Consider the following 25,402-nt stretch of genomic DNA (forward strand, 5'->3'; position numbering starts at 1 on the left):
GTTGAACATTTGGGATTTAAACCAGCATTGCAGGCACCCCACAAGCCATCATAGTGGGCTCTGACCAGGAAGAGGGTGACTGCAATTTTTCTCATGTCCAGTAGCGGCCACTGGGCAACACCTGTAGCTGCTGGCCATCTCTTGGAGGTGTTGCCCCCTCGGGTCATGTTCAAGCAGCTAAGTATGTTTATAAAAAGCAAAAAAACTTACTGGGTGTTCCCCTTTTCATCACCTTTTTCAGAATAGCTTCTGCCTCAGCAGATGGAGCTGCCAAGCTGAGTACTAAAAGGCCTTCCATTTCCGAATAGCACTGGTGGCCAGTCTATAATATACTATGCATAGTTGATAGCAAGAACTAGCCCCCGTGTGGGTTTCCCAATCAGGCAATGAAAATACAGCTGAGATGTCTGCTTTCGCTCATTGCAATTCCTTAGGTAAAAATATTTTAGTTTAGCAAATGCTGGAGGAGTCCCACATCACCTTGGTGTCCGCATGCCTCTTCTCTCTTTTCCCCCGCCCATTGCAATTGATTGTTTGTACAATTGTTGGCATGCCTCCTAAACTTAATTTCCAATGATCATAAATTAGTATTTATTCAACAAGAATAGGACATCATTCAAGTGTTTTGGCATTTCTAACTTTAGCAAGGTACCACCAGAAATAATATTATTGATGTGTCAAGATATTGCTTTCTTTGGAAAGTGAATTTGACAACAACAGTTTTTAGATCAATTTTTTTTAGTATATTTTAATAGTACAATTGCATGCAAGTGGCACTATGTTGTCAAGTTTTTCTTTGTAATTGTACATGTTTAATTTTGGGTTCTTCTGTTCTAGCTAAACGAAGGGTCCCAACAATTGATTCGCACCATAGCTATGGCTCATCGCTTTTGGAACAACACTTCAGACAGATTGGTGTACAAGATCCTTTAATTGGTATGTTTTTCCTCTCTGTTTCCAGTATGCTTATTTTATACTGTACCATGTACTATTCAATTAATTAATCTGTTATTGCAATTTTTTTTCAGTTGAGTATGTAAATAGGACAACTTTTCAGGATTATCGTAATGTCACATGTGCTTAGTAACTGATCACAAACTATCCGAGGAGTAAATGTAGATTTTCGTGAATTGTTTTCAATTTTTGGAACATTTTTGTCTCATGACGCCAGTACTAAACTGAATATTTCTGCATCCCATGTGGATTGACACTCGCATTCGCAGTCAGAAGTGATTTCACCTGGTAAGTAAGGGTGCACATAGTACTCTTGGTTCTGACTGTCCAGGGGCCTGCCATATTTTTGTTAGATAAAGATATCAAGCACGACATAGCTGAGGTGGGTATTGATCAGCCATTATCTAATTGAATGGTAGAATAGGCTCCAAGATGAAATGGCCAAACTTTTGTTAGTCAGGTGAGGAGGGGGAGAATGACTCCTTTATTTTCCCACTTCTTGTAACAGAATTGTTTTTGTTGCACTTAATACCTGATCTAAATGTTTTTTAAAATAAATAGAGTACCCAATTAATTTTTTCTAATTGAGGGGCAAATTAGCGTGGCCAATCTACCTCCCCTGCACATCTTTAGGTTGTGGGGGTGAAACCCACGCAGACACAGGGAGAATGTGCCAACTCCACACGGACAGAGACCCAGAGCCGGGATCGAACCTGGGATCTCAGCGCCGTGAGGCAGCAATGCTAACCACTGCGTCTCTTGCTGCCTTACCTGATCTAAATTAAAGTAATAAAGCTCCCCAATTTTCTCCCTCGTGCATTTGAGGGCGCACACGCACACACACGTGCAATTGATGACTTCATTGGTTTCGACTGGGCTCAGTAGCCCTTTGGATTCTCTGTTAACGCAATTTAAAGATGTTTGGTTTATCTTTTGTTTCAGAAATCGCAGCTACTGAGTTGATTCTTAAAGCACTTCTTGTGCTATTACGGTGGTCAAACAACAGGCAGGGCTCAAACTTGTAGGATGAATGGAGGGGTAGAGAGAGAAGCCACTCAGGTGCTGCTGTGTTCTGGCTGGCACGGAGAAAGGCAGTTTCTTGGAAGTGCAAGAGGATTAGTTGGCTCCATCACATGATCCCCAGTTGACCTGTAATCTAAACTTAATCATAGTAAGTTGGTTCCGGGACCATGATTTAGACATAATTAAATAATGGCAGAACACGTTCCTTTGTCAGCCAGGGTTTGTTAAGTGATTTTGCCCAATGGCTTATTCTTCACTCAGTTGAATACGCACAAGTAATTGTCTCAATGTTTTGTGAATGAGTTAGGAGGCGTAGTCATTCACATTCCTTTGAGCATATTGTCTTTTGTGGTTCTTCTGGACAGCTTGACTCCATTCCTTAATGACTTTGGAGTTCTGCAAATAGCAGCCATCTTCAAAAGGCGTTGAAATACTGTTGGTCAGTGTCTCAAAACTCGACTAGTGGTTTCAACCAGTAAATAAATAGTCCTTGTTGTTTATAATCACTTAGTCTCTTTGGACAGCTTTTTTTTTCTGCAGCGGGCTACAGTTGCATCCTTGATCGAAGTGGATTGTTTGCTATCCTGTAGGTCTTGAGTAAATAATCCTAATGTTTTTAATTACCTGCCCTTTTTAGATTGATTTTCCAATGAAATTAGAAGTTTCCTACAAGATGTCCAGGGTAACCTTTTTTTTTCTGGTTGTGCGATGTTGGGCTTCTGCCTGGTTTACTTTCCATTGACCTCAACCTCACTATTGGCCGTCATCATGCTACTCCATTGACGTTGTCTTGTTTTCTTTTGCCAAACCTTTCCATCACTAATATGTTGGAAACCCTTATGATTCTGTTTGCGAAACAAAAACTGAAACTAAAGTTCCAATGTTCACTGATTCACGGGTATGTTGGCTCATGCCCAGACAAGGAATAGAAATACAAGGATTTTCAAGTGTGGCGTCATATATCACGAATGTACAACATTAATTATTTATTTGGACAGATCTCTGTCTAAAATGTCATAAATTTTACTCATTTGGTTGAACTTATCTTGTGACTAATCAATTTCCGATGAACAGTCATCAGGAAAAATAAGATTGAATGCTTGAATATATTGTGTTTCTACAGGGCTGAACTATGTGATTGAATATCAGACTGAATGGGCACGAGATCCAGCATTCTTCTGTGAACTTTGCAACTGTCGAGGAGGATTTTCCTCCTTCATGTCACATTTACTTGGCTATAAGCACAGACTGAATTATATGGTAAGTACTTCTTACGTGGTGTCAGTTGTTAAATATTAAAATTTATAATACTTCCCACTTACAAAGAACAAAGAAAAATTACAGCACAGGAACAGGCCCCCCCCCCCCCCCCAAAGCCTGTGCCGATCCAGATCCTCTAACTAAAACTGTCGCTTATTTTCTAAGGATCTGTATCCCTCTGCTCCCTGCCCATTCATGTTCTTAAATTACGCTATCGTGCCCGCCTCTACCACCTCCGCCAGCAATGCGTTCCAGGCACCCACCACCCTCTGCGTAAAGAACTTTCCACACATATCTCCCTTAAACTTTTCGCCTCTCACCTTGAACTCGTGAGCCCAAGTAATTGAGTCCCCCACTCTGGGGGAAAAAGCTCCTTGCTATCCACCCTGTCTATATCCTCATGATTTTGTAGACCTCAATGAGGTCCCCCCTCAACCTCCGTCTTTCTAATGAAAATAATCCTAATCTACTCAACCTCTCTTCAGAGCTAGCGTCCTCCATACCAGGCAACATCCTGGTGAACCTCCTCTGCACCTTCTCCAAAGCATCCACATCCTTTTGGTCATGTGGCGACCAGAACTGTACGCAGTATTCCAAATGTGGCCGAACCAAAGTCTTATACAACTGTAACATGACCTGCCAGCTCTTGTACTGAATACCCCTTCTGATGAAGGAAAGGATGCCGTATGCCTTCTTGACCACTCTATTGACCTGCGCAGCCACCTTCAGGGTCCAATGGAACTGAACACCCAGATCTCTCTGTACATCAATTTTCCCCAGGGCTTTTTCATTTACTGTATAGTTCTCTCTTGAATTGGATCTTCCAAAATGCATCACCTTGCATTTGCCCGGATTGAACTGCCATTTCTCTGCCCAACTCTCCAATCTATCTATATTCTGCTGTTATCTCTGACCGTCCCCTTCACTATCTGCTACTCCACCAATCTTAGTGTCATCTGCAAACTTGCTAATCAGATCACCTATACCTTCCTTCAGATCATTTATGTATATCACAAACAACAGTGGTCCCAGCACTGATCCCTGTGGAACACCACTGGTCACAGTTCTCCATTTTGAGTAACACCCTTCCACTGCTACTCTCTGTCTCCTGTTGCCCAGCCAGTTCTTTATCCATCTAACTAGTACACCCTGGACCCCATGAGACTTCACTTTCTCCATCAGCCTACCATGGGGAACCTTGTCAAATGCCATCCTGAAGTTCATGTATATGACATCTACAGCCCTTCCCTGATCAATCAACTTCGTCACTTCCTCAAATAATTCTATTAAGTTGGTAAGACATGACCTACCCTGCACAAAACCATGTTGCCTATCACTGATAAGCCCATTTTCTTCCAAATGGGAATAGATCCTATCCCTCAGCTTCCCTACCACTGACGTCAGGCTCACCGGTCTAAATTCCCTGGATTATCCCTGCTACCCTTCTTAAACAAGGGGACAACATTAGCAATTCTCCAGTCCTCCGGTACCTCACCCGTGTTCAAGGATGCTGTAAAGATATCTGTTAAACCCCCAGCTATTTCCTCTCTCACTTCCCTCAGTAACCTGGGAACTTGTCCACCTTAATGCCTTTTAGAATACCCAACACATCCTCCATCCTTATGCCGACTTGACCTAGACTAATCAAACCTTGATGCACGATCAATTGCACAGAGACGAGAGTTGAATACAACTGAGGCTTTATTATTCTAAGATGTGTGGCCTCCTACAGCAGCTGGCGAAATGGCTGCTGTATAGGGAGCACACATATTTATACTGAGGGACCATCCCCGTACCTGTAGTACAGGGTCTTACCACACATCTTCTAATATGTACAACAGTGGTGATTACCACAAACCTCTATCCCTAACCTGAACATCCATCATGTCCCCCTCCTCTGAATACCGTGCAAAGTACTCGTTTAGAATCTCCCCCATTTTCTCTGACTCCACGCATAAGTTTCCTCCTTTGTCCTTGAGTGGGCCAACCTTTTCTTTAGTTGCCCTCTTGCTCCTTGTATATGAATAAAAGGCTTTGGGATTTTCCTTAACCCTGTTTGCTAAAGATTTTTCATGACCCCTTTTAGCCCCCTTGATTCCTCGTTTCAGATTGGTCCTACATTCCCGATATTCTTCCAAAGCTTTGTCTGTCTTCAGTCGCCTAGACCTTGTGTATGCTTCCTTTTTCATCTTAGCTAGTCTCACACTTTCACCTGTCATCCATGGTTCCCTAACCTTGCTATTTCTATCCCTCATTTTCACAGGGACATGTCTGTCCTGCACTCTAATCAACCTCTCTTTAAAAGCCTCCCACATATCAAATGTGGATTTACCTTCAAACAGCTGCTCCCAATCCACATTCCCCACCTCCTGCCGAATTTTGAAATAGTTGGCCTTCCCCAATTTAGCACTCTTTAGGACCACTCTCGTCTTTGTACATGAGTATTTTAAAACTTACGGAATTGTGATCATTATTCCCAAAGTAATCCCCGACTGAAACTTCAACCACCTGGCCGGGCCCATTCCCCAACACCAGGTCCAGTATGGCCCCTTCCCGAGTTGGACTACTTAAATACTGCTCTAGACAACCCTCCTGGATGCTCCTTACAAATTCTGCTCCATCTAGACCTCTGACACTAGGTGTATCCCAGTCAATGTTGGGAAAATTAAAATCTCCTATCACCACCACCATGTTGCTCTTACATCTTTCCATAAACTGTTTACATATTTGTCCCTCTATCTCATGATTACTGTTGGGAGGTCTGTAGTACAGCCTCAACATTGTTACTGCACCCTTCCTATTTCTGAGCTCTGCCCATATCGCCTCACTGTTCGAGTCCTCCACAGTGCCCTCCTTCAGCACAGCTGTGATATCCTCTCTGATCAGTATTGCAACTCCTCCATCCCTTTTACCTCACTCTCTATCCGGCCTGAAGCATCGATATCCTGGGATGTTTAGTTGCCAATCATGCCCTTCCCTCAACCAAGTCTCAGTAATAGCAATAACATCATACTGCTAGGTACTAATCCAAGCCCTAAGTTCATCTGCCTTACCTACTACATGTCTTGCATTAAAACAAATGCACCTCAGACCACCAGTCCCTTTGTGTTTATCATCTGCTCCCTGCCTACTCTTCCCCTTAGTCATGCTGACTTCATGATCTAGATCCTTACAGGCTTCAGTTACTACCTCCTTACTGTCCACTAACCTCATTTGGTTCCCAGCTCCCTACCGCATTAGTTTAAACCCTCCCCAATCTCTCAAGCCACACATTCATCCTGCCTATTCTTTCATTTCTACTCTGACTACCACATGGCACTGGTAGCAATCCTGAGATTACTACCTCTGAGGTCCGACTTTTTAACTTGGCTCCTAACTCCCTAAATTCTGCTTGGCGCCTAACTCCCTAAATTCCCGTTCTTTACCTATATCATTGGTGCCTATATGCACCACGACAACTGGCTGTTCACCCTCCCCCTTCAGAATGTTCTGCAGCCGATCTGAGACATCCCTGACCCGTGCACTTGGGAGGCAACATACCATTCGGGAGTCTCGTTTTCGACCACAGAACCGCCTATCGACTTCCCTTACAATTGAATCCCCTATGACTATAGCCCTTCCAATCTTTTTCCCACCCTCCTGTACAGCAGAGCCAGCCATGGTGCCATAAACCTGGCTACTGCTGCCTTCCCCTGGTGAGCCATCTCCCCCAACAGTATCCAAAACGGTATACCTGTTTTGGAGAGAGATGACCGTAGGGGACACCTGCACTGCGTTCCTGCTTTTTCTCTGCCTTTTGGTCATCCATTCCCTTTCTCCCTCAGCAATCCTAATCTGTAGTGTGACCAATTCGCTAAACGTGCTATCCATGACCTCCGCATCGCGGATGCTCCAAAGTGAGTCCATCCGCAGCTCCAGAGCCGTCATGCGGTCTAACAAGAGCTGCAGCTGGACACACTTCCCGCAAGTGAAGGAGCCAAGGACATCAGCCACGTCCCTGAGCTCCCGCATTGAGCAAGAGGAGCATAACACTGGTCTGAGATCTCCTGCCATTTTTAATCTTAAGCTTAACTTAGTCCAACTATAATATCAAATAATTAAATGAAAAAGGAAGAGAAAGAAAAATTGGTATCAATCACACGATTTTAAAAAAAAAAATAGAAATAGAAAAACCGTACCTTATCAAAACACCTCTGGGAAAAGAAAAACTACTTACCAGTCACCAGCCAATCACTTACCTGCTGGCTGTGAAGTCACGGTTTAACTTCTTTCTACTTCTACCTGCCCTCGAGTCTCCCTCTTGATCTTTACTCGGCTGGGATCCTTAGTGATTGTTTTTTTTTTTGGTTAGAGGAGGGGGTAGGGAGGGAAAGAGTGAAGAAGTCTTTGGGGTTTAACTGTCACTTGACAACAGCTCCTCCACAAACGGAGGCTGTCTTGCTCAGGTACACCTTCTTCTGGATACAGTGACCGCAATGCACTGATGTAAATTTTCCCCGCAACAGTCAATCAGCTGCTCCAAGTTACAATTTGAAACTTGGAGTGGGGTGGGCCAGTTACGAACTGGAAAAGGACAGACACAGAATTTGCATTCCGCTTTAGGGCAAATTCATATCAATTTGAGTAACTCCATCATGCTATGTCTTTGAACGATAGAAAGGAGAATTAATTATCAAGAGATGTTGATGGGGGTAGGGAAGAGATGAGAGAGATCTGGGAATGGGTGGAGTCAGTGCTTGCCATGGCGAGTCTTTCGAAGCAAGAATGAAACAAAGAATGCTGAGCTATACTGCCAAATCAGAATAATAGGCTGAGGCCATCATACTGAAGTGTGCAATGCCCCAATCAAGTACATTCAGAAGCAATATCGGGCGATACAACCCACAAGCTCCTGTATCTTTATCCTACTTTAAAGTAAGCAAAATTGATGCTTCTGCCAGTGTGGGTGGAAGCTCTCCCTCGTTAACCGAATCATTAAACATTTCGACTAGGAGAGGCCGTAGCGAACCTTTCATAAAATTCTGCTGGGACTCCATCTGTGGCCTTCCCAGAATTCTTTGGCCCAGTACACCTCCTCCAGCCCAACTGGAGCGTCCAGCCCCTGCACCTTCCTCTCCTCCACCACTGTGGAAACCCAAGCTGTCCCAAAGCCGCCTCATGTCCAAGGCCCTCCTCCCAGGGGCTCTGACCTGTACAGTCCTCGGTAGAAGGCCTTGAACACTCCATTCACTGTCCCTTGCTTAATGACCACCATGTCCCCACAAATCCCTTATCTTCCCAATCTCCTTTGCTGCCTCCTGGCCCCCTGGTAACACCCCAGCACATCTGCCCCACCACCTTCCCCATTGACAAAAGCTCAAACTCCATCTGGAGCTTCTTCCGCTCCTTCAATGGCCCGTCCTCAGTGGCCGGCGAGTACCTCCAATCCACTGCTAAAATGGCCTCCGCCACCCTTTGCATTTCCAGCCGCTCCACCTTATCTGTGTGCGCCTTTGTTGAAATGAGCTTCCCCCTAATTACCGCCTTCAAAGTCTCCCACAACACGGAGGCCTATAGCCACCCCTATCTTCTCGCAAGAAACCCCCCCCCATGTCGGCCAACAACCCCCATCCAGCCTCCACTGCGATAGCTGGGAACCCCCCCTTTGGCAACATCTTCTTTATGAAATCCATATTGTCCCAGTTGGGGGCGTAGACATTCACCAGCACCACGGGCGCTTCCTCTAATATCCCGCTCACCATAATCTACCTACACCCTGTATCCCGCACTATACCATTTGCTGAGAATGTCACCCTCATGGTAATTAACACCGCAGGTCCCCTTGTCTTCATATGCAACCCTGAATGAAACACTTGCCTCAAACAACCTTTCCTCAACCTTGTGTGACCCTTAACCCCGAGGTAAATAATAAACACATCTACCTTCAAGCTCTTTAAATAAACAAAAACACGGGACCTCGGTCGGCCCAGTTCAGTCCGCTAACATGCCATGAGACCAATCTGGGCGGGGGGGGGGCGCCAAAGACCCTCCCCACCCAATTGGCCATATCCAAGTTTCAGTTGACTGCCCCAGGCCCCTGTCTCAGGCACCACCTGGGTCCCCTCAAGATGGCCGCAGCTATCCCCCTCCAACCATCACCTCAAAAAGAAACCTTCAACATCCACAACTCTCCCCGCCCCTTACCCCATCCTAATCAGATCCTCCACCACCCCCAAACACACCATCACAACCCAAGTCAAAAGCAATGAAACACCCCACCAACCCCCCACAACTCATGCTTGCTAGCAGGGTGACCCCCCCCCCCCCAACAACTTGAGGCAAAGAACATACTGCCTTTATAACAAAGCCCCCCCTCTCCCTGCATCGCACCAAGCTTCTTGGTTCCCATCCCGTACCCAAAGTCTTCAAACACCCCCTTGTCCATTGTCCCGAAAAAGGTTACTCTCCTCCTCTGGCATATCTAAATAATAAACATTTCTCCCATGTGTGACCCACAGGTGGGCAGGATACATCATCCCAAACTGCGCCTTGTTCCTGAATAGGGCCACGGCCTTATTGAACCCGACCTTTCACTTGGTCAGCTCTGCTCCCAAGTCCTGGGAAATAAGGACCATGTGGTCTTCCCAGGATCATTCCCATGTCTTGTTTGTCCACCTCCGGACCCTTTCCATGTCCCAATGTAGCCTCACGATGAATGCCCGCAGCAGCTCCTTCCTCTCAGCTTCCTCTTCAATGACCAGTGTACCTGGTCCACCTCTGGAGGGCAGTTGAAGATCCCCTCCCCCACCAGCTTCTCAAACATCTTGGCAACATATTCAGTGGTCCTTGTTCCCTCATACCCTCAGGCAGTCCCACGATCCTCGGGTTCTGCCTCCTTGTGTGGTTCTCTCAGTCATCAACCTTCTCCCGCAGGTTTTTCTGATCATCCGGCATCATCAGCATTTCTGCCTCCACCAAGGCAAACTGATCTTTGTGATCAGTCGCTGCCCCTCCACCTTTTGGATCGATGCACTGTGCGCCTCCAGCCTCTGCTCCACTCTCTGCAGGGCATCCTGAATCAGCTCTGCCACCCTCACCAGGTCCTTCGAGGCTGCCTGTCTCTGTTTTTAAAATTTAGCTGCAAAATATTAAACCAACTGCTCCGTCGACCATTTTGCGGACAACAATGCCATAGGTCCCTCTGCCATAATTTTGTCGCTACGCCACACGTGTCCTGGTCTGAAGAGTGCCCCTAATTGACACACTCTTTGCCTCGTACCCATTCGACATTCTCCACCAAAGGAGAATACTTTACTTTAGTTATCCCACTTTTTCCACCTGTTACTGTCCTGCTAAGCGGGCAGAAGGTTCAAAGAATCTAACTCCAGGCAGGAGCCACCTTCTGTGCGATCGCTCACTCCATGGCTGCAACTGGTTCTGTGCGATCACTCACTCCATGGCTGCAACTGGAAGTCCTGTTTCCAACATTAAATGTGATCTGTGATTGGACAACATTTGCTAAGAACATGTATACATATTATAACTGTTTCAGCTGAACAAATTAAGCGATACGCATTTGCTGGTTCATTCCACAGGGCAATGCCATGACAAATCGGAGTCGAGCTGTCTGGTTGAAATTTCACAATGCTTGGCAAATAACTGGTATTCACTGTTTTTTAAAAAAAATATATTTTATTAAAGTTTTCAAACACAATTTTTTCCTTTACAAATCAAAAAAAAAAGGTAACATGACAACTGCAAAATAACATTGTTTAACTAACATGGTAAACTAACCAAATAACACAAAGTAATACTCTCTCTCTCCCCCTCCCCCCCCCCCCCCCCCCGCCCCCTGCTTCCTCTCCCCCCTCCAAAAACCCAAACAATTTGCGCCCCCCCCCCCCCCCCCCGGGGTTGCTGCTGCTGGCCATCTATCTTCCCCCTAATGTTCCGCTAGATAGTCGAGGAATGGTTGCCACCGTCTGGTGAACCCTTGTGCCTATCCTCTCAGCGCAAACTTCATCTGCGCTAGTTTTATGAACCCCGCCATATCGTTTATCCAGGCCTCCAGTCCGGGGGGTTTTGCTTCCTTCCACATGAGTAAAATCCTACGCCGGGCTACTAGGGACGCAAAGGCCACGACATCGGCCTCTTTCGCCCGGCTCATCCGCTACTCCAAATATAGCTAACCCCCAGCCTGGCTTGACCCGGACCTTCACCACCTTCGAGGTCACTCCCCTCCAATACCCCTCCAGTGCCGGACACAACCAAAACATGTGTGGTTCGCCGGGCTTCCCCCGCACCTCCCACACTTGTCCTCCACTCCGAAGAACCTGCTCAACCTTGCTCCCGTTATGTGTGCTCTATGCAGCACCTTAAATTGGATCAGGCTAAGCCTGGCACACGAGGAAGAGGAATTTACCCTGCTTAGGGCAACAGCCCACAAACTCTCCTCAATTTCCTCCCCGAGCTCCTCTTCCCATTTTCCCTTCAGTTCGCCCACCAGCTCCTCCCCCTCTTTCATCTCCCGGTATATCTCTGACACTTTGCCCTCCCCGACCCACACCCCGAAAGCACCCTGTCCTGGATCCCTTGTGTCGGGAGCAGTGGAAATTCCCTCACCAGTTGTTTTGTGAATGCTCTCACCTGCATATATCTAAAGAAATTTCCCCGGGGCAGCTCATACTTTTCCTCCAGCGCTCCCAAGCTCGCAAACGTCCCGTCTATAAATAAATCTCCCACTCTCCTGATTCCTACCCGATGCCAGCTCTGGAATCCTCCGTCCAGCCTCCCTGGGGCAAACCTATGGTTGTTCCTGATCGGGGACCACGCCAAGGCTCCCAGCACACCCCTCTGTCACCTCCATTGCCCCCAGATACTTAATGTTGCCGCCACCACTAGGTTTGTGGTAAAAAATTTTGGGGAGAGCGGTAGTGGCGCCGTCACCATCGCTTTTAAACTTGTCCCTTTGCAGGACTTCATCTCCAACCTTTTCCACGCCGCTCCCTCTCCCTCCATCATCCATTTACGAATCATCGCCACGTTGGCGGCCCAGTAGTAGTCGCCCAAATTCGGCAACGCCAGTCCCCCTCTGTCTCTGCTACGTTGTAGAAACCCCCTCCTTACCCTTGGGGCCTTCCCTGCCCACACGAAGCTCGTGATGCTCCCATCTATTTTTTTAAAGAAGGCCTCAGTGATCAGTATAGGGAGACATTGGAACACAAATAGGAACCTCGGGAGGACCATCATCTTAATTGCCTGCACTCTGCCCGCCAATGACAGCGGCTGCATGTCCCACCTTTTGAAATCCTCTTCCATTTGTTCCACCAACCGTGTCAGATTGAATCTGTGTAAGGTTCCCCAGCTCCTGGCTATCTGAATCCCCAGGTGTCGGAAGTTTCTTTCCACTCTCCTTAGTGGTAGGCCATCTATCCCTCTACTCTGATCCCCAGGGTGTATCACAAAAAGTACACTCTTTCCCATGTTAAGAGAAATCTCCAAACTCCCTCAATATCTGCATGACCTCTGTTATCCCCCCCACTGGGTCCGTCACATACAGCAGTAGGTCATCCGCGTAGAGTGACACTCGGTGTTCCTCTCCCCCTCTAATCACCCCTCTCCATTTTCTGGAGTCTCTCAGCGCTATGGCCAGTGGTTCAATTGCCAGCGCGAACAGTAATGGGGACAACGGGCATCCCTGTCTTGTTCCCCTGTGTAGTCGAAAATACTCCGACCTGTGACCACACTTGCCGTTGGGGCCCCATAGAAGAGTTTAACCCATCTGACAAACCCGTCCCCGAACCTCCTCAGCACCTACCATAGATACTCCCACTCCACCCTATCAAATGCCTTCTCTGCATCCATTGCCGCCACTATCTCTGCCTCCCCCTCTGCTGGGGGCATCATTATCACCCCTAATAGCCATCGCACATTGACATTTAGTTGTCTCCCCTTTACGAACCCTGTCTGGTCTTCGTGCACCACCCCCGGGACACAATCCTCTATCCTCGTTGCCAGCACCTTTGCTAGCAACTTGGCGTCCACATTTAGCAGTGAGATAGGCCTACAGGACCCGCATTGCAGCGGATCTTTATCCCGCTTCAAGATTAGCGATATCGTCACCTCCGACATTGTCGGGGGTAGGGTCCCCCCTTCTCTGGCCTCATTAAAGGTCCTTACCAGCAGCGGGGCCAACACGTCCACATATTTTCTATAAAATTCCACCGGGAACCCATCTGGTCCCGGGGCCTTCCCTGCCTGCATGTTCCCCAGCCCCTTGGTAACCTCGTCCACCCCAATCGGCTCCCCCAGGCCTTCCACCTCCTGCTCCTCCACCCTCGGGAACCTTAATTGGTCCAAAAACTGCCGCATCCCCTCGTTTCCCTCCGGGGGTTGGGACCTATATAGTCTCTCGTAGAAGGTCTTAAACACCTCATTTATCTGCCCTGCTCTCCGCACCGTGGCTCCCATTTCATCCCTAATTCCCCCTATCTCCCTCGCCGCTGTCCTCTTTCGCAGCTGATGGGCCAACAGGCGACTCGCCTTTTCCCCATATTCATATCTCATCCCCTGTGCCTTCCTCCACTGTGCCTCCGCCCTCCTTGTGGCCAACAGGTTGAACTCCGTCTGGAGTCGTCGCCTCTCCCTGTATAATCCTTCATCCGGGGTCTCCGCATGTTTTTTTTATCTACCCTCAAAATCTCCCCCAGTAGTCTTTCCCTTTCCTTGGCCTCTATTTTCCCCTTGTGGGCCCTGCTGGAGATCAGCTCTCCTCTGACCACCGCCTTTAGTGCTTCCCATACTACTCCCACTCGGACCTCCCCGTCGTCATTGGCCTCCAGGCACCTCTCGATACATCCCCGCACCCTTCCACAGACTCTCTCATCCGCCAGTAATCCCACATCCAGTCGCCAGAGTGAACGCTGCTCCCTCTCCTCTCCTAATTCCAGGTCCACCCAGTGTGGGGCATGATCTGAAACAGCTATAGCTGAGTACTCCGTTCCTTCCACCCTCGAGATCGGTGACCTTCCCAAAATAAATAAATCTATCCGGGAGTACACCTTGTGAACATGGGAGAAGAAGGAGAACTCCTTGGCCATCGGCCTAACAAATCGCCACGGATCCACTCCCCCCATTTGGTCCATAAACCCCCTAAGCACCTTGGCCGCCTCTGGCCTTTTTCCGGTCTTAGATCTGGATCTATCTAACCCTGGGTCCAACACGGTGTTGAAGTCGTCCTCCCCCCATTATCAGGTTTCCTACCTCCAGGTCCGGGATACGTCCCAGCATCTGCTTCATAAATCCCGCATCATCCCAATTTGGGGCATATACGTTAACCAACACGACCCCCATTCCCTGCAATCTGCCACTCACCATCACATATCTGCCTCCGCTGTCTGCTACAATGTTCCTAGCCTCGAATGTCACCTGTTTCCCCACCAGTATGGCCACCCCTCTGTTCTTTGCATCCAGGGCTGAGTGGAACACCTGTCCCACCCATCCTTTCCTTAACCTAACTTGGTCCGCCACCTTCAGGTGCGTCTCCTGAAGCCTGATGGCCACGTCTGCCCTCAGTCCTTTCAAGTGCGCGAACACTTGGGCCCTCTTAATCGGCCCATTTAGGCCTCTCACGTTCCACGTGATCAGCCGAACTGGGGGGCTGCCTGCCCCCCCTCCCCTGTCGACTAGCCATCACCCTCTCTGGGCCAGTCCCACGTCCCGGTTCCGCAAACCCACCCGTTCCCCAGGCGGCGCATTCCCGTCCCGACCACATTTTCTTTTACCAGCTCCTCTTCGATCTCTGCAGCAGCAACCCAGTTATTCTCCTCTTTCCCCCCCCCCCCCCCCCCCCCCCCCCCCCAAGATCCCCATCTAGCATGCTTACTCCCCCCATATTGCTTCCGAAAGTCAGCTGACTTCAACTGACCCTGGCTTCTCCCGCTCTCTCCTTGACCCCCCCCCCCCCCCCGTGTGGGAAACTCCCATCTACCTTGCGCCTATCTTCCCGCCATCATCTTTCTGGCACGGGAACAAGAACAATAAGGCTTGTGTTCTCTCGAGCCGTCCCGCCCCTCGTGGCGCAGCTCCCTCTGCCGCCCCACTCCCATTCCCCATCCCCCGCCTATGTCTCTTTCCCCCCCCCCCTGCCGGCGCCCACATTTCTCAGTGGTCCCCCCCTCCCCAATTTACATCTCTATATGCATCAGCATTGTCGTTTCCCCTCCAACATCAGTCCCTCAGTTCTGATCCAGTTTCTCGTTTTTAATGAAGATCCATGCTTCTTCCGCCGTTTCGAAGTAGTGATGCCTGTCCTGGTGCGTGACCCACAGTCGCGCCGGCTGCAACATCCCGAACTTCACCTTGTGTAGCACCTCCTTGGCTCGATTAAAACTCGTCCTCCTTCTCGCCACCTCCGCACTCCAATCCTGGTACACCCGTACCACCGCATTCTCCCATCTACTACTCCGTACCTTTTTGGCCCATCTCAGAACCACCTGTCTGTCATTGAAGCGATGAAATCACACGATCGTCGTCCTAGGTGGTTCTCCCGCCTTTGGTCTCCTCGCAGGGACCCGATGGGCCCCTTCCACTTCCAAGGGGCCCGAGGGGGCCTCTGCTCCCATTAGCGAGCGTAGCATCGTGCTCACGTAAGCCCCGCCGTCTGCTCCTTCCACTCCCTCGGGGAGACCCAGGATCCGAAGGTTCTTTCTCCGTGATCTGTTTTCTAGGACTTCAATCCTTTCAATGCACTTTTTGTGGAGCGCCTCCTGCGTCTGCATTTTGACCGCCAGGCCCAGGATCTCGTCCTCGTTGTCCGTCACCTTCTGCTCCACCACGCGGAGCTCCATCTCCTGGGTCCTTTGTGTCTCCTTCAGCCCCTCAATTGCTTGTAGCATCGGGGCCAACACCTCCTTCTTAAGCAGCTCCACACGCCGCCTCAAAAATTCGTCTTGGTCCGGCCACAATGTCGCCTGGGCTCCCTCCGCCGCCATCTTGCTCCTTTTTCCTACTGCCCCTGTCCTCGAGGATTCTTCGCGATCTGGCCGCCACCGCCGATATTTTTCTTTTTCGTTGGGGGGGACTCCCTGTTGTCTCACCCCACACCGGGTTTCGTCCCGAAAAAATTTCCCGTTGGGGCTCTTAAAAAGAGCCCGAAGGTCCGTTCAAGCTGGAGCCGCCGAAACGTGCGGCTTAGCTGGAGTACAGGTTCATAGCTCCTTGAAGGTGGAGTCGCAGGTGGACAGGGTGGTGAAGAAGGCATTCGGCATGCTTGGTTTCATTGGTCAGAACATTGAATATAGGAGTTGGGACGTCTTGTTGAAGTTGTACAAGACATTGGTACGGCCACACTTGGAATACTGTGTGCAGTTCTGGTCACCCTATTATAGAAAGGATATTATTAAACTAGAAAGAGTGCAGAAAAGATTTACTAGGATGTTGCCGGGACTTGATGGTTTGAGTTATAAGGAGAGGCTGGATAGACTGGGACTTTTTTCCCTGGAGCGTAGGAGGCTTAGGGGTGATCTTATAGAGGTCTATAAAATAATGAGGGGCATAGATAAGGTAGATAGTCAACATCTTTTCCCAAAGGTAGGGGAGTCTAAAACTAGAGGGCATAGGTTTAAGGTGAGAGGGGAGAGATTCAGAAGGGCCCAGAGGGGCAATTTCTTCACTCAGAGGGTAGTGAGTGTCTGGAATGGGCTGCCAGAGGTAGTAGTAGAAGCGGGTACAATTGTGTCTTTCAAAAAGCATTTAGATGGTTACATGGGTAAGATGGGTATAGAGGGTTATGGGCCAAGTGCGGGCAACTGGGACTAGCTTAATGGTAAAAAACTGGGCGGCATGGACTGGTTGGGCCGAAGGGCCTGTTTCCATGCTGTAAACTTCTATGATCTATGATTCTATGATTGCCGTAACCGGAAGTCTGGTATTCACTGTTAACTAGTGCATTCTCCATGGCAATGCTGCTGCTAGCCAGTATTCTTTCACAAACAGTACAACGCTGTTGTTTCCCCAACATTGGTATTCTTGTGATGGTCCTGATGAATGCAAGATGAAAAGCTTCGACAAAATGTCTTTCAGCAATGCTCAAGTTCTGTACTGCCAAGCAATTATTCATAACAATAGCTTAAATGAGTAGCTGAAACTGTGAAAGATGGATTTCAATGCAGGTAATTGGGGCCACCCATTTTGGATCAAAAATATGATCAATACGAGTTGTTAAATAGTGACGAACTAGGAACTGTAATGGTCCCCAAGAGATTTTGGGATCCATGTCCACTAATCACTAAAATGTTGTCATCTGTTACAAGACGATCAACAAGTTTAATGGAATGTTAACCGTTATATAGGGCAGCACAGTAGCATAGTGGTTAGCACAATTGCTTCACAGCTCCAGGGTCCCAGGTTCGATTCCCGGCTGGGTCACTGTGCTGAGTCTGCACGTTCACCCTGTGTGTGCGTGGGTTTCCTCCGGGTGCTCCGGTTTCCTCCCACAGTCCAAAGATGTGCAGGTTAGGTGGATTGGCCATGATAAATTGCCCTTAGTCTCCAAAATTGCCCTTAGTGTCCAAAATTGCCCCTAGTGTCCAAAAGTGTCCTGAGTGTTGGTTGAGTGGGGTTACTGGGTTATGGAGATAGGGTGGTGGTGTGGGCTTGGGTAGGGTGCTCTTTCCAAGAGTCGGTGCAACTCGATGGGCCGAATGGCCTCCTTCTGCTCTGTAAATTCTCTGATTCTATAACTAAGGAGAGAGAATATAAGGGAGGGGAACAGTTTTGCTTCAGCTGTGCAAAGCTCTATTTTGACCGCATCTGCAATATGTGCACTGTTCAGGGTATTACACCTTAAGAGAGGATATGCAAGGGAGGTGCAGTGTAAATTCACTAGAATGTTGCTGATGCTCCCAAGAGCTTAATTATGAGGAGCATTTATATAAATTCAATTTGTATTTCCTGGATTGAATGTTAGGGTGTGATTAAATACCAGTTTTTCGTCTTTTCGTTCATGGGAATTAATGAGTCAGATATGAACCATTTTAGCTGATGGGAGACTTTGGAATAAGGAGACATAACGTTGAAATCCGTGCTAAGCCATTCACGGGAAGTTAGAAAACACTTATTCATGGTCTTTCGGAGCGGCCATGGAGTGAGAAGTCGCTTATTTGGTAGTTCCCGCACGTGGTGGACTTTTGGGACCTTTTTCCCCAACGTTTGGGGGATTTGGTTAAATTGGAGGCGGGTGAAGAATTCCCTACCAGTTTATGGAGTCGTAGACCAGAAATGATCTGCAAAGAAGACATTGTTCGACAAAAAAAGGGAGTGGAGTCAGCGGCACAGGAAAACATGGCGGAGGCTCAGGGACTGGGATTGCCAGCCCAGTGGTCAACGGAGCAGCTGGTGAACTTCCTCCAGGAGAGCTTTGCCAAGCAAAGGCAAGAGTACCTGGACCCGATTATGATGGGAATTGACCAGGTGAAGCAAAGATTGGAAGCCGAGGGACAGGCTATTAAGAACGTGGAAGAGGCGGTAGCTGAGCACGATGACCAGCTAACCGCAATGGAGGCGGAGATGGGCTGATGAGGGACCTCCAGAAAAGGCTGCGAGAGAAGGTGGAGGATTTGGAGAACCGGTCGCGCAGGCAGTGCCTGAGGATCGTTGGTCTCCCGGATGGTATTGATCGGACGCAGGGGCATACGTGGCGCGTATGTTCGAGAAGCTGATGGGTGTAGGTGTGTTTACTCGGCCCTTGGGGATGGACAGGGCGCATGGAGCGTTTGCGAGGAAGCCGTGGATGAAAGCCACCGAGTGCGATGGTGGTGCGATTGCACCGGTTCCTGGACAAGGAACAGATCTGGAGGTGGGCCAGGCAGACGAGGAGCTGCAATTGGGAGGACAATGAGCTGCGCATTTACCAGGACTTGGGTGCGGAACTGGCTGAGAGAAGGGCAAGCTTCAACCAAGTAAAATCGGCCCTCTTTAGGAAGGCGGTCAAGTTCGGCGTGCTGTACCCAGCTCGTTTGTGGGTCACCTATGAAGGTCAAGAACTCTATATTTTGCATCGTCGGAGGAGGCGATGAACTTTGTGAACGACGGGGACTGGCAGGAGATGAAGGACATTAAACTTGGGGACAGGTAATTCTGTACTTGTGCTGCTAAATTTATTTTATTTTTGGATTTTGTATGTGTTGGTTTTGTACCAGGTTTTGGGCAGTTGCTCAATGTTGTATGTGGGATAACTTTGTTCTAATTGGGGGATGTTGGGTGGAATTTTCTTCTTTGTGTTTGTTGGGGATTGTAATTTGCATATGTTGTTCGAGCAGGGGGGTGGGGGAAGAGAGGTTGAGAAGTGGGGTGGGGTGAGAATGCTTGGCGGCATGAGCGAGGGCTACCAGGCTAGCTCACAGCAGCGCAGTGGGAGGGTGAGCATGTGACATTTGTTATGGGGGCTTGGGAGTGTTTTGTTTAGGGGAGGGAGTGAGCGGGGGGAACTGTTATTCTGATAGGGTAGGGATTGGCACTGAGAAACACGTGGGAGGTTGATGACAGTGGACACCCGAGGGCGGGCCTGTGGAGGAGCGGGACGCGGGCCGGCGGCGACCTAAGAAGGGTGATGGTTGATCGGCCGACCAGGCTGATTACATGGAAAGTGAGTGGGCTGAATGGTGAAGAGGGCTCCTGTGTTCGCGCATCTGAAGAGGCTGAAGGCAGTTGTGGCAATGTTACAAGAGACGCAACTGAGGGTAGTGGATCAGACTAGGCTGAGGAAGGGTTGGGTTGGGCAGGTATTTCATGGCTAGATTCGAAAACGGGGGGGTTGCAATATTGATTAATAAGTGGGTTTCATTTGCGGTAGGGAACATAGTGGCGGATTCGGGGGGGTAGGTATGTTATGGTAAGTGGGAAGTTGGAGGGGATGTCAGTGGTCTTAGTAAATATTTACGCATCAAACTGGGATGACACGGAGTTTATGATGCGGGTATTGGACAAGATCCTGGATCTGGATTCAATTAGGTTGATCAAGGGAGGGGACTTTTAATACGGTGGTTGAACAGAGGTTAGATCGGTCAAGTTCAAGGACAGGGAGGGTGCCAGCCGCGGGGCGGGGGGGGGATAGATCCGCGTCGGTTTGGACGGCCAAGAGCGAAGGAGTTTTCTTTTTTCTCCCAGGTTCACAAAAGTGTACTCCCGGATTGAATAATTTTGTTTGAACAAGCTTTGCTGGCGGGAGTGGTGGAGGCCGAGTATTCGTCAATTGTTGTGTCAGACCATGCCCCACACTGGGTGGACTTACGAGTGAGCAAGGAGGGGGTCAGCGCCCCCAATGGAGACTGGATGAAGGACTGTTAGCAGATGAGGGGGTGTGCGGACAGGTGGGGGAGGCCATCCAGAATTATTTGGAGATAAATGATATGGGGGAAGTTTCGGCAGCAACGGTGTGGGAAGCGCTGAAGACGGTGGTGAGGGGGCAGCTCATTTCAATACGGGCTCATAGGGAGAAGGTGGAATGGGCAGAGATGGATAGGTTCGTTGGGGAATTACTTTCGGTGGATGACAGGGTTGTTGGAGTGGCAGAAGCTGCAGATGGAGTTTGGGCTGTTATCGACAGGGAAGGCAGTGGAGCAGTTGAGGAAGGCGAGAGCGGCGATATACGAGTATGGTGAGAAGGACAGTAGGATGCTAGCACACCAGCTAAGGAAAAGGGAGGTGGCCAGAGTGAAGGTCAGAGGAGGAAACACTGTACTGGACCCAGCAGGGGCGAATGGGGTGTTCAAGGAATTTTACAGTCCGTTGTATGAGTCCGAGGCCCCAGCTGGAGTAGAGGGAATAAGGCAGCCTTTGGAAAGGTTGAAGTTTCCAAAGGTGGAGGAAGGGTTGGTGAAGGGTCTGGGAGCCCCGATCGAGATTGAGGAAATACTTGAGGGATTGGAGGCCATGCAGTTGGGTAAGGCCCTGGGATCGGACGGCTACCCAGTGGAATTTTACAAGACCTTCTCTGGGGTGCTAGGCCCGCTGCTGGTGAGGGCACTTAATGAGGCAAGGGAGCGTGGTGTTCTTCCCCCAACAATGTCACAGGCTTCGATTTCATTGATCCTGAAGCGGGAGAAGGACCCAGAGCAATGTGGGTCATGCAGACCAATCTCCCGATTAAATGTTGATGCCAAATTGTTGGCCAAAATCCTGGCCTTGAGGATAGAGGACTGTTCCGGGGGTGATAGGGGAAGCCAGACGTGATTTGTTAAGGGTAGGCAGTTAATGGCGAATGTTGGAAGGTTCCTGAATGTGATCATGATGCTCTCCGAGAGGAGGGACGCGGAGAAGGCCTTCGAACAGGTGGAATGGAAATATCTGTGGGAGGTCCTGGGACGGTTTGGGCAGGGCTTCATTGACTGGGTTTGGTTGATGTACCAGGCACTGGCGGCGAGCGTGCAGATGAACCGTGTGAGCTCAGACTATATTTTAGATTGCACCGGGGGATAAGGCAAGGATGTCCCCTCTCCCCACTCTGCCTTTGCTATAGAGACATTGGCGATGGAGCTGAGAGCGTCAAAGGACGGGAAGGGTCTAGTCCAGGGGGGAATCGAACGCAGGATCTCGCTATATGCAGACGACCTACTCCTACATATTTCCGACACGTTGGGGGGAATGGGGGAGATTATGCGGATCTTAGTGGAATATGGCCAGTTTTCTTTTCATAAACATTTTATTAAGGTATTTTCTTTGGCATTTTAACAGCAACAAAATCAACAATATAAATAACATGAGAAGTATATCCCCCCCCCCCCCATTCTGCTGACGATTAGTTCCCTGCGAGAAAGTTGACGAATGGTAGCCACCTCCGGGCGAACCCCAGCTGAAACCCTCTCACGGTGAACTTAATTTTCTCCAGGCAGAGGAAACCTGCCAGGTCTCCGATTTTGGGGGCTTTGAGTCTCTCCACACCAGCAATATACGCCTCCGGGCTACCAGGGAAGCAAAGGCCAGAACGTCTGCCTCTTTCTCCTCCTGGATTCACGGATCCGGCGACACCCCGGAAATCGACACCTCCGGACTCATTACCATCCTTGTATTCAATACCGCGGACGTGCTGTCGGCAAACCCCTGCCAAAATCCCCTCCGTTTTGGACATGCCCAGAACATGTGGACATGGTTCGCACATCTGTCCTCCACCCCAAAGAATCTACTCATCCGGGCCACTGTCATGTGAGCCCGGTGAACAACTCTAAATTGGATCAGGCTGAGCCTGGCACATGTTGGGGTAGCATTGACCCTTCCTAACGCGTCTGCCGAAAGGCCCTCCTCCATCTCTTCCCCCCCAGTTCCTCCTCCCACTTCCGTTTCAGCTCCTCTGTTTGCGTCTCCTCCGAACCCATAAGCTCTCTATATATGTCCGAGGCGCTCCCCTCCCCTATCCACCCTCTAGAGACCACCCTGTCCTGAATCCCCCTTAACGGCAGGAGTGGGAAGGTTGGTACCTGCCTCCGCAAAAAGTCGCGTACCTGTAAATATTGGAGTTCATACCGTCCAGCCAGTGCAAACTTCGCCTCCAGCGCCCTCATACTCTGGAAGCTACCTTCCAAGAACAAGTCCCCTATCCTCTCAATCCCCGCCCTCTGCCAAATACGGAACTCCCCATCCATCCTCCCCGGGGCTAACCTATGATTGTCGCAGATTGGGAACCATGCCGATGCCCCCTCTGCTCCCACATGCCTCCTCCATTGCTCCCAGACTCTCAGGGCCGCCGCCACCACCGGACTGGTGGAGTACCGCACCGGCCGGAACAGCAGGGGAGCCGTCACCAGTGCCCCTAAACCTGTGCCCTTACACGAAGCCGCCTCCATGCACACCCATGCCAGCTACCCCCCACCATCCACCTCCTCACCATGGCTATGTTAGCCGCCCAGTAGTAATTATTGAAAATTCGGCAGCGCCAGTCCACCATCTCCCCGATTCCGCTCGAGCCTTGCCCACTTCACCCGCAGGGGCTTACCCCCCACACACACACACAGCCCACAATAATCTTATTACTCCACTTAAAAAAGGACCGCGGGATGAAGATGGGGAGGCACTGGAAAACAAAAAGAAACCTCGGGAGGACTGTCATTTTTACTGACTGCACCCTACCCGCCAGAGACACCGGGAATGCGTCCCATCTCCGGAAATCCTCCTTCATCTGGGCCACCAACCGGGCCAGGTTCAATTTGTGTAGCCTGTCCCAATCCCTCGCCACCTGAAAACCCAAGTACCTAAAACTGTCCCCTATTACTCTGAATGGCAGTTCCCCAAATCGCCTCTCCTGACCTCTCGCCTGAACCACAAACAACTCGCTCTTCCCCATATTTAGCTTGTACCCCAAAAACCGGCCGAATTCCCCAAGGATTCCCATAATTTCCCCCATCCCCTCCATTGGGTCTGAGACATACAGCAGCAAGTCATCCGCATACAACGAGACTCTGTGCTTCTCCAACCCTTTCCAGCCCCTTAAGGCCCTCAGAGCAATTGCCAGCGGCTCTATCGCCAGCGCAAACAGCAGTGGGGAGAGGGCACATCCCTGTCTCGTACCCCAGTGTAGTCTGAAATATTCCGAAGTCTTATTTGTCCGTAAACTAGCTACTGGAGCCCTGTACAGCAGCCTAACCCAGTCAACAAAGCTCCTCCCAAACCCCGAATCGCTCCAGCACCTCCCATAAGTAATCCCACTGGACCCGGTCGAACGCTTTTTCCGTGTCCATTGCAACCCCCACTTCATCTTCCCTGCCTTCTGGGGGCATCATAATTACATTGAGCAACCTTCTTACATTGGCCCCCAGCTGCCTACCCTTAACAAACCCTGTCTGGTCTTTCCCTTTCATGTCCGGTACACAGTCCTCAATCCAAGAGGCCAGGAGTTTGGCATCCACGTTTAACAAGGATACCGGCCGAGAAGAACCGCACAACTCCGGGTCCTTGTCCCTTTTCAAAATGAGCGAGATCATGGCCTGTGACATCGTCTGGGGTAAAACCCCTCCTTTCCTTGGCCTCGTTAAAGACTTTCAGCAGTACCGACCCCAATATTCCGGAGAACTTTTTGTAGAACTCGACTGGGTACCTGTCCGGCCCCGGGACCTTCCCCCGACTGCATGGCCTTCAAGTCCTCCACTTAGTCCTCCAGCCCGACCGGGGCCCCCAGCCCTTCTACCAGCTCCCCATCCACCTTCGGGATAGTCAGCCCATCCAAGAAGTGCCCCATCCTCTCCGGCTCCCCAGGGGGTTCTGATCTGTACAACCTACTATAAAAGTCCCGAAAGGTCTTACTCACCCCCTCCACAAGTCCCCAACTAAGTTCCCATCCCCATCAACCACTTTCCCTATTTCCCTAGCTGCCTCCCTCTTTCTGAGCTGCTGTGCAAGCATCCTACTGGCCTTTTCCCCGTGCTGGTAGATCACTCCCTTCACCTTCCTGAGCTGCTCCACTGCCCTTCCTATAGGGCAAACCAAATTCCGCTTGCAGCCTCCGGTGTTGCCTCATTAGCCCTGCCTCTGGAGCCTCCGCATATCTCCTATCCACTCATAGAATCTCTCTTACCAGTCGGTCCGTTTCTGCCCTTCCGTCCTGTCCTGTCCCGGATCGAGATCGGCTCTCCTCTCACCACAGCCTTCCGTGTGTCCCAGACCACCACTGCTGAGACCTCCCCCGTATCGTGTACCTGCAGGTAGTTCTGCATGCACTTCCTCAACCCCTCTCTGACCGCTTCATCCGCCAACAGCCCCACATCCAATCTCCATTGCGGGCGCTGCTTACTATCCATACTGACCAGTGCGGAGCATGGTCTGAGATCATAATTGCCGAATAACCCGTGTCCACCACCCCCGCCAACAGGGCCCTGCCCACAATAAAGAAATCTATCCGGGAATACACCTTGTGAACGTGAGAGAAGAAAGAAAATTCCTTGGCTCTACACGGGACTCTTCCCCCCCCCCCCCCCCCCCCTTCCCACACACACACACACACACACACACACAATCTGCTCCATGAACCCTTTCCGCTCATTTGCCATTGCTGGCACCTTGCCCATTCTCGAACATGACCGGTCCAGGCCTGGATCAACAACCGTGTTGATCCCCTCCCCCAGCTCCTGTAAACAAGTTCCCTCATCCAACAATCCCCAAACAAACAGCCCGCAGCAAGAAAACACAAATAACAAGGGCA

At 49.8% G+C, this 25,402-nt stretch overlaps 1 protein-coding gene across 9 annotated transcripts in view; it reads left to right on the forward strand.

Moving 5' to 3' along the window:
• Positions 1-25,402, forward strand: part of LOC140425083 (uncharacterized) — a 137,750-nt gene that overhangs the window by 32,589 nt on the left and 79,759 nt on the right. For 8 of the 9 annotated variants that reach the window (XM_072508942.1, XM_072508945.1, XM_072508941.1 and 5 more), the window contains 2 exons: positions 838-936; positions 3,101-3,237. The exons of the other annotated variant lie outside the window; for it this stretch is intronic. In XM_072508942.1, the coding sequence (XP_072365043.1) occupies positions 838-936; positions 3,101-3,237 (236 nt within the window). The remainder of the gene's footprint in view (positions 1-837; positions 937-3,100; positions 3,238-25,402) is intronic. 9 annotated transcript variants of the gene reach the window in all.

The sequence above is a fragment of the Scyliorhinus torazame genome, chromosome 6, assembly GCF_047496885.1.
Source record: "Scyliorhinus torazame isolate Kashiwa2021f chromosome 6, sScyTor2.1, whole genome shotgun sequence".
Classification (NCBI taxonomy): Eukaryota; Metazoa; Chordata; class Chondrichthyes; order Carcharhiniformes; family Scyliorhinidae; genus Scyliorhinus; species Scyliorhinus torazame.